The sequence below is a fragment of the Pinus tabuliformis genome, chromosome 1_2 (genome assembly GCF_031772625.1).
Source record: "Pinus tabuliformis cultivar Carrire ecotype Pingquan chromosome 1_2, CPIR1, whole genome shotgun sequence".
NCBI lineage: Eukaryota > Viridiplantae > Streptophyta > Pinopsida > Pinales > Pinaceae > Pinus > Pinus tabuliformis.
The window spans coordinates 148,079,389-148,089,441 of record NC_142298.1 but is presented as its reverse complement, the minus strand read 5'-3'; the positions used below and the strand labels follow the sequence as shown (position 1 = coordinate 148,089,441).

Genomic DNA, 10,053 nt, shown 5'->3' with positions numbered 1-10,053 from the left:
GTAGAATAGTTGAGTCAAATCTCTCTTCATCCATTTACCCCCATGCCATATTCCAAGCATGAATGTAGGATCTCATAAAACACATCAATCAAAATTCATCCAGGGCTTCCAGAGGCCATCCACCTCAACCCATCAAATAGTGATTCCACCTCACGGTTTGACATCACCAAAACCATCATCAAATTGGTCTCCATCCAAGCCTTCTTGGGCTTCCAGAGTGTTTGGCCAACCAAGGCTTCCAAGACTAGTGACTCAACCCAAGCTGTTACAGAGCTTCCAAATCGTTTGTTCAACTAGGGCTTCCAGGACTAGTAATTCAACCCAAGCTGTTATAGGGTTTCTAGATCATTTGTTCAACCAGGACATCCAGGACTAGTAACTCAACCCAAGCTATAGAAACATGAGAACCAATCAAAACAAAGCAATGAAAATAAACCCACAATCACCATGGCTATCTAGGAAATGGGAAGGTTAGGCAATCCACTCTCAATCCTGACCATCCTCCATGCCAATGACAGATTATAACCAAGAAACCACATGCATGTGCCACACATGCCAAAACTAGTGAAGAAATCATACATCCAACTCGGTACCTACAAACAAATCTAATGTAGCTACTAATGTCGATGCCTTCTTGCGCCTTCCTACTATTCCTTTGCCCTCTTGCTCCAAGAATCCAAGTATACCAAACCCTCTAAAAGTGCTCCAAGAAAAATCTAAGTATCCAAGAGTATGAGAGAGAGATAATAATGAGAGAGCTCCAAAACTGAACTTATTAAGCCTTCACCACCGATCCTCAAAAGCCTTTTTATTAATGAAACTTTTATTTTTCTTCATTTTCCGTTATTTTCCTTCAATTTTCTCATCACGTACAAACATGCGACCTTTTACCTTTATTTTCTCCTAATTTCGATTATTTTCATTAATAAATGTGTCAAAATACATTTTTGCCTCTTTAATGCCTTTGCCAATTTTCTTAACCATAAACAACCAAATAAACATCCACTAGGATGTCGTGCCCACCATTAAGCTTGGAATACATGTCCCATCATCTATGGTATTTATATATTTTTACATGGAATTTTCACTAGGGTTGTTACAATCTCGACCTCCCTCTTTATTTTCTATTCCCTGCAATGATTGAGTTAATCTTCAATCGTGAATGAATAATCTCCCCTAAGGCCTCTCGAACTCCTTTTTTTCTCATTTCCACTAACCAACCATCTGTCATCTTTTCATGGGTTTGTGCAAGCCCTCCTCATGGCCAGCACAGCCCATACTCCATTATTTTTTGTCATTTTGTTTGCTTGTAATTGGTTCCTAAAGAGAACATGGGCACATACTTTATTTTCTAGTTGAATTTAATACGCAAACAGCTCATTAAATCCACTCAGCCAACCCATGATTGATATTTAGAACAACCAACTTTCTGAAGCTATCTCCCTCCTCAAACTCTAGAATCTTTTTCCCTTTCTCTCAACCATTGTAATTCATGGACACATAATTACATAGAAATGTTTACAAGAGAAATTAACCAACAAGTCACAATATCAAAATCTTGGTTATCATTAAAAGGATGTCAAAACTATAATACTTTTTGATCCATGGTTCTACAAGGATATATGTCTATGTAATCTCATTGTGTGCACTAACCACAGACCTTCTAAACAAAAAGTAACAATGGCACAAATATCCACCTTGGCATTTATAGTTAGATTGAGAGTTCAAAGACTTACTAGTTATCAAAAGGCTTACTCATTCTTCAAGCCTTCTAATATTATAACTCTCGTTATTGTGGGAGTATAGTAGGTTTCAATGATATTATGGTGAAGCAAAAGAGGAAAAAGATGTAACTATGATCAACCAAAATACAAAAGAATTATAATGCCATCTTTAAATGCCATCATTCTTAGAGAGGGTGATCCACTAACATGATCAAAAAAATCCATCTAAGAAGAGAAGTATTATACTACAAGTCTTGGGTGTTCAACGATGATCATAAATGGCCTTAAAATAAACTCTCAACAATGATGGAAGGAGTGGAAAAGCAAAGCTCCCCTTGAAACAAGACTCTTTTATGTGGATGGATTTAGCACATTTGCACATTGTACACATTCTTAGTATTTGATAAAGATCATTAATGACCTTGAAATAAAATCTTGACAATGGAGGGAGTGAAAAGTCAAAGCTTCCCTTAAAACAAGACTCTTTGTTTGTAGAACTTTAGCCAACAAGGCCTTCATTTGAGACATTATTATAAAGATCATTTGAAAGCTGTGCAAATGTACTTTTGCACCCACAAATCCCCAAGTTACCACAGGCTTGTAATAATCTAAAATAAACCCTTAAGGCTTGGTAGGAGGATATCAAGTTAGCAAAGCATCTTTAGTATTATGTTGGGCATTGTGGCTAACCAAAAATAACAATGATTGTTATTTTCATTGCTTTATAATGTGGTAGTGTTGTAATTAGCATGTTGACATTGTTGAAGTGGCTCCATGATTGTATTTACATTGTTTTATAATGTTGTGGCCTTGTAATTAGACTTTGTTGGGTCCTTAAAGGAGGTGTGCATAGCTTTCAGCAATATTGTTTTGCAACTTAGTTTGATGTTTTTATGTTTGCTGTTTTTAAATTACTCCCTTCTGCATTTTTAAAACTCATGTTAGTTCATGTTGGATAAATGCAAAATGGCATGTTGGGGCTAAACTAAAGTTTTTGCTTTGATTATTTATAGTCTTTGCTTTGATTATTTATATTGATTTCAAAAAATATTGTAGCCTTGGTTATCCCCTTGCCACCTTAAAAGGCTACATGGAAAATTCACGCATTTAAAGGTTAGCTACATTTCATTTAATAAGTTGTTTAACCTTCAGATTTTTACCAAGTTAAATAGCCACAAATGCCCAATATCTTTTCTCTACAAATTAAATTTGTTAAAAAGCGCAAGGTAATTGAAACCTTGAACTAGTAAATTTGTGTGTTAGATGAGGAAGGTTAGTTTGTTTTGGAAGTATCTGCACTCCATCATTTTAAGAATACCTTTGTGTTGTCCACCATGAATGTCAATACCTCGTGGATCCCTTTGGCTTTGGCTCCGAGAAACCAATGCCTTTATAAAGGGTTATTGATTTTGTTTTATTAATGGGCAAAATCTTTTTATTATTGGACAAAATCTTAATTCATTAACCTATTTAATTTCTTGATTTTCTTCCAAATTGATAATTACTCCCTTTGCACTTCCCAAAAGCCATGTCATTCTTAGCCTTTGAATTGTTTAACATTCTTTAAATATGAAATTTACTTGGTTGATATGTAGTGTGGATTACAATATATATGTAGTTATTGGGTCATTAATGGGGGTAGTGTATCTCCCCTATCTAATTTCACCAAGTACAATTTCAGACAAGTGACATATACTCCCCCCACCCATAAACAACATACATTCACCATGTATTGTGGTTGCACAACTATTTTGTTAGGCATTAAATGATTATTTATGCATATTCAATGATCATTACATTTTCAATTTATTTTTTAAAACTAGTAGTTTTTTTTACTTAAATTTTGATTGTAAGTTAAGAAAGAAAAAAATGAAAATTTTACATTTAATTTTTTTTCTATTAACATAATAAAAAAGTTGTCAACTCAAACATGATACAAGCACTTGCAAAACAAAAACAAAAAATAACAAACAAACAAACAAAAAACCAAGGGAAGAATAAAAAAATAATTAAAAAAAAATAACAAAAAAAAAAAACTTTGATATATTTCAACATTAGATCCATCTTAACTTCAGATTTAAGAGTGCCAAAAAACCAAATTCCTTTATATTTTAATCTAGTCAATATTATGTTTTATTATTATTAATAATTATATAACCATTCATTTTTTAGACACTACAATATCTTCACTCATATTAAGCTATAGAGTGAAGATACACTTAGAGCGAGCAATGAATACAGCCATAAAATAATGTGTCCTAGCTAATGAACAAAATATCACTTAGACCAACATGAATCATAAACATAAAAGTTTAACAAAGTTTTATATTGGGAAGCAATTGTCTAGATTGTGAAAATATTATCACAGTTAAACTAATAATTATTCTCTTACTTTTTAAACATTTTTTGGTTCCAGCAAATTAATTTATTGCAAATAATGATAAAAACAACGCAAATTTCACCCATTAATAAACCACAAGAATTGAGAAAACATGCAAATAAAATAAACACAATTTTAAACAAATTGCCCCTCAGAAAACCCCAGTGTAGGGAAAACAAATTCTACAGACAGGTTTTATTATTCTTTAACAAATTTGCATGTCTCCAGTGTTCACATCTCATCTCACCCATAGTTTCTGGAGGCATCACTCATGCTTGTGTTCACACCTCATCTCACCCATCCTGGAATTAAAATAGATGTAAACTAATAAATACCCTTAAACCAATAAATACCTTTCATAAATAGATCTAAACTATATCTGGAATTAAGATAAATTCAAACTAATAAATAACCTGCAACAAAATATATCCACAAGACCAAAGATCAAAACCCCTGATACAACTGGACTCTAACATCCACACCCACCCAGGTGTCATCCAAAACCTGGCTCTATCTCACCCATCCTGGAATTAAAATAGATGTAAACTAATAAATACCCTTAAACCAATAAATACCTCTCACAAATAGATCTAAACTACATCTGGAATTAAGATAAATTCAAACTAATAAATAACCTGCAACAAAATATACCCACAAGACCAAAGATCAAAACCCCTGATACAACTGGACTCTAACATCCGCACCCACCCAGGTGTCATCCAAAACCTGGCCCTATCAAAGAGCTTAAAATAACAAACATCCTGCAAAAAAAAAAAAACACATCAGCAAAAACATGGCAGGCCAATAACCTACAGGTCCCAATATCAAAACCCATCTCTAATATGCTCAAGTTCAATTCCTTTTACTTCTACTCATTTTTCACTAAACCCATCCCTTTCAAGTTCAATTCCTTTTACTTGTACCCCATTTTCACTAAACCGGTACCTTTCCAACTCATCGGCAGGGCTCACTTCATCCAGTTCGCTGGTTGTCAACACCATGTCCGCATCTACGCACATTCTTTTGCTGCTGCCACTTTCGCATAAAATTGGAAAATTTCGCATAATTAACCCAAGTTGGAGACCGTTTTACTATAAATCACGAGTGCAAAAGGCAGGAGGGAAAACAAATTTAAAAGACCAGATGGTGGTGTGAAAACACACCATTGACAGTGATTAGCAAAAGAATTATGAATGCACATTTTACGCCCTCTCTCCACGGATGCGGCGGGCGAGCTGGATATCTTTGGGCATAATTGTTACCCTCTTGGCGTGAATAGCGCACAGGTTAGTATCTTCGAAGAGCCCAACCAAGTATGCCTCCGCCGCCTCTTGGAGTGCAGCCACCGCTGACGACTGGAACCTCAAATCCGTCTTGAAGTCCTGAGCAATCTCCCTTACAAGCCTCTGGAAAGGCAGCTTTCTTATCAAAAGCTCGGTGCTCTTCTGGTATTTTCGGATTTCACGGAGAGCAACAGTTCCAGGTCTGAACCTGTGAGGCTTCTTCACTCCACCAGTCGCCGGGGCAGACTTCCTCGCTGCCTTAGTGGCCAGCTGCTTCCGTGGGGCCTTTCCTCCAGTTGACTTGCGAGCAGTCTGCTTTGTTCGGGCCATCTCTTCGCTTCTATGCTCTGATCTGCAACTTAAAATTCAATAAACAATCAACCACAATGAATGCCTGGGCTACGGCTTGCCCTTTTAAAGACCTTCAAAGATTTGATTCCTATTACACATCTCATCGCCACCGTCCTTTCTTAACCCTTAATCGACGGTCCACATTCCCATCCGCCGATCCTTCCACCCACGCGACACGGATCGCCTAAGCTTCCCTAACACAAGAAATGCACAAGAAGGAACGAACAATTTTGTGTCTTGTATTTGTTAACTACCATGTTTCTCAAGTGCAATAACTATATGTGGCATGCTGATCTTCATGTCCAAAGCTTCAAACCCACTAATGCTTGTGATTTGATCATTCATTGGGTTGAAATTGTGTGCTTGTGATTTGATCATTCATTGGGTTGAAATTGTGTGCTTGTGATTTGATCATTCATTGACCTAATGAGATTGTTTTGTTATATGGGTAGTGGATGAATGTACACCTTGAGTACACTTAATCGTTGAACATGTGTTTTTTTTTTGCTTGGGTCACATTTTTAATTATAAAAGGCAATATGTTAAGGTATGTACTTAAACGTCCCCAAAAAAAAAATTGTTTTGATTTCGATTATTGGACATTTTGGATGATAAGGGGTTTAGAGTTTCAATTCTAGGGTTTCAATCTCAAGATTTATAATTGTGAAGTCGGTACACAAATGGAGACTAAACTCATGGGCTATTTTCTCGACTCTTATGATGGGATTTGGATATGGACTTCTCCATGTTTAATTGTCTTTTCTAGTCAATTGAATGTTCACTCTTCCAGGGTCTAACCCTTTAAGGGAAGACACTTTAAAAATGTTTCATGAAGTGGTTGAAACTTTGTGGACTAACAAGTTGTCAAGTATTGAGAAAACCCTTTACAGGCTTTTTGATGTGAATAATGGTCCTAATCAATTTGGACTGGAGAATAGAGTAAAGGTCCTAGGTCCAATACTAAATGAAGATATCCATGAATCTAATGAGGATGTGTTGTTAAATCATGAAGTTTTGGCATCCAAAGCAAAGGTATTGAGTTTGTTAATGCCTCAATCATGGAGTCTCCTTCCATACCTATCTTTCTAAATGCCTTTCCTACTCCGCAATGTGTATTAAACTCTAGGGGAGGTAGGAAGACCATTTCTATTTTTGTAGGTAGGTCACAGGATCTTGCAACTTTGAATGGGGGTGTTATAGGTAGCATATCTAAGTAGATGGGTAACAAGGGAAACCTCCAAAGTGGAGAGGTGTCAAAATCTCAAGGCTTTGGTGGTTATGAATCTACAACTCACTAAAGGAAGAAGTGTATGAAGAAGCATAGTGGGCTAATTAAGGTGGTCCTTGGTGAGGACGTTAAAATTAATGAGGTTGTTGATATGATGAAGAAGACTACCATTGGTTGTCTTAACGGAAATAAGAGATAAGTTGTTAAAGGATTGGGTTACATCCCATTGAGAACCCTTTCTTAGGTATTCTTTGTTTTATATTCTTGTCGAGTGTTAGATGGTGTTCATTTTGTGAACAAAAAGAGGCAGAGAAACTTTTGGGTTCTTATTGGAAATGGGACTTAACTCATTGTCCCCAAAACAATGGTCCCCTTCCTTCAATTCTTAAATGGTGAAGGTCATGCTAACTCCAAAACTACCATCTCTACCTATTGATTTTTGGTCATATGATGTGTTCAAGTTGACAAGGAATTCACTAGGACATATATATGTTGTACATATGTCATTTCATGAAACATGCATTGTGGCCATTGCTCATATCCTTGTGGATTTGGATTTATAAGAGGCTTGGCAAACCATATGTATTAAATCAAGGAATGAGCTTTATTAAGCATACTCTTGACTATGAAGGGTTACCATTTATATTTAAGTACTTTCATAAGTAAGGTAACTTGGAAACTGAGTGCAAACTCCCTATTTGGAAGAAGGTATGGGTCAAAAAGTCACTTGAAAAAGAAATCTCAATGAGGTTGGAAATTTCACATCGTATGGAGGTTAGAAATAAAATCCCTACACATAATGTTGTGCAAAATGTCAATCTGGTTATCATCCAAAAGGAATATACGTGGACGGAGACAATTGTGATGACTCTAAAGATTGATATTCCTACCAACAATGAGATAAATTCTATCTCGTTTCCAATGGAGATAAAAGGAACACCTATGCTAGAACCTCACTAATAGAAAATGGTAAAATTTTAAGTGTAACAACATTGGTTAAAAGTTCATGTAATAAAGTTAATAAAGGTAAAATAAGAACAAGGTCATGGGACACGTATTCCAAGTTGAATGTTGGGAAAAACATCCTAGTGGGTGTTCATTTCGGTTTATTATGGCTAAGGAAATTGGCAAAGGGATTGAAAAGGAAAAGAGGCATTAATTGGCATTTTATTTATGAAAATAAAGGAAATTAGGAGGAAAGGGAGATGAAAGGTCATAGGTTTTGCATGAGAGGGAAATTGAAGGAAAAATAGAGGAATTTGGAGAAAATAGAGGTCTGAGTGATAAAAAGGCTTTTGAGGATCACTTCACAACTTTTTTCAGTTTTAGCTTAGATCTCTCTATATTCTCTCATACTCTTACACACTTAGAGAATTCTCAGAACACTCTAGCATTGGAAAAAAGGAAAGCAAAGGAAGCAAATGAAAGTAAGGAATAAGCAAGGAAAATTTGGATCAAACAGCTTCAACAAGAATACTTGCAGGTAACAAGTTGCATGTGTGATTTCCTAGCTGGTTTTTCAATGCATGGTACATGCATTTGTGTATTTGATTCTAATGTTATGATGGACATGGGTTTTTCCAGGTGTGCAGTGGTTTCAGCCTTGCCTTGTCATTTCTAGATAGCCATGGTGTGATGGGGTTCTTTCATTCAGTTGAGTTGTGAATTGCTAGATGGTTTTGGAACCAGGTGAGGTGGTCTCAGGAGAATTCCCAAGGGCCTAGGAATCCCTTGACCAGTTTTGGCAAGATTGTGGTAAATCCTAAGGGTGGATATAGACAAATTCCTCAAGGTATTGGTGAAGAAATTATGAGGCATCCAAGCTTGTTTTGGGCATAGTGATCCCTTGACCGGTTTTGGCAGGATTGCGGTAAATCCTTAGGGTGGAGGTGGTTTAATCTCCGAGAAGCCTTGGTTGATTTTGGCTTGAGTCCCACATTCATGCTTAGAATATGGCATGTGGGTGATTGGCTGAAAGAAAGATTTTGTTCAACCCAATCTATGGCTAGGTGGTACATGAAAGTCCCCGACTTGGTTGCCTTTTGCATATGTTAATAAGATCTCTTTTCCTCTTGTATTTCATAAGTACTTGTACTTGTTATTATGTGGCTTTTATGGTTGTTTTATCATGGTTATTATTCTGGTTATATGTTGGTTATAAGCATGGTTCCATAACAGGCTCTAGTTATGGCTCTTGATATGTTTGATTTGTTGATATATGGTTATTCAATGCATTAGCTAACAAATGTTATTGTAACTATTATGAGAGGGAAATAGACCTTCTAGATGATTCTCAGATAAGTTTCAGAACCCTATATTCAAATATGCATTCACAACCTCTAGATTACATGTTGTCGATATGTTTGATGAAATTACAGTCATGGTTAGGCCTGGTTAGGTCAATTTTGTGATTCAAATTTGTATGCTAGCTTTGTCATTGAGTTACTTATCATTCTGGAAAGTCTCATTGAGTTCTAGGCAGTGGTCTAGAGGCTAACCTGGAATTTAGGCTTTGAATCTGAGACCGCACCTTCTTAACTAAGAAATTTGGGTCACAACTGCACCCTAGTAGGCTTATGCATGCATTTGGATACCCTCAACCGCATGGAGGCCTTGTCATGTATGTGGTTGGGAACCTAGGTCACTAGAAAAAACATTCCAGCTCAAGATTTGGGTACTAGCAATGGTTGTTTGGCTTCTGGGTGTCCTGCAGCTCTCGAGGAAGGCCAGTAAGGTTCCAGTTTGTCAATTCCACTTCCTTAACTGTACTTAGGAGGTTGAGTCATGTCATAGTATCCCTCAACTCATGTTTACCCTGGAAGGTCGATGAAAGTGTGCAAATGTGGTAGGTGGTGTTACAAATTGGTATCAAAGCATGGTTCAAATACTTGGATTGAATGGGTATAATGTGTTTGTCATGCATGCATGTCAGTGTATATATGGTTGTTATGCATGCATTGCCATGGTTATAGTTGTCGTGCATGAGGTCATGGTATGCAGTTGGTATTATCATGCATGATTTCGATATATTAATATGATTGTATATACATGTATTGTGCTAATCTGGACGGATTTTATAGACGAGAT

The 10,053-nt window shown here is 36.4% G+C and overlaps 1 protein-coding gene across 6 annotated transcripts; it reads right to left on the bottom strand.

Annotated features, from left to right (window-relative positions):
• Positions 1-4,223: 4,223 nt before the first annotated feature.
• LOC149204946 (histone H3.2) lies at positions 4,224-5,769 on the bottom strand. 6 transcript variants are annotated; one of them, XM_089394841.1, is made up of 3 exons: positions 5,050-5,769; positions 4,518-4,865; positions 4,224-4,406 (listed from the first exon to the last, which is right to left on the bottom strand). In XM_089394841.1, exon 1 carries the CDS (start codon positions 5,715-5,717, stop codon positions 5,307-5,309), a length of 411 nt encoding a protein of 136 aa, XP_089250967.1. In that variant the 5' UTR covers positions 5,718-5,769; the 3' UTR covers positions 4,224-4,406; positions 4,518-4,865; positions 5,050-5,306. The 6 variants fall into 6 exon arrangements, with proteins under 6 accessions (XP_089250967.1, XP_089250969.1, XP_089250968.1 ...); XM_089394843.1 differs by having other exon boundaries at positions 4,760-4,865; XM_089394842.1 differs by having other exon boundaries at positions 4,224-4,865; positions 5,050-5,152; positions 5,268-5,769.
• Positions 5,770-10,053: the final 4,284 nt, after the last annotated feature.

Bases quoted from the DNA above. Each gene is read 5' to 3' on its own strand.
- LOC149204946 (XM_089394840.1), bottom strand. From the start codon at position 5,717: ATGGCCCGAACAAAGCAGACTGCTCGCAAGTCAACTGGAGGAAAGGCC.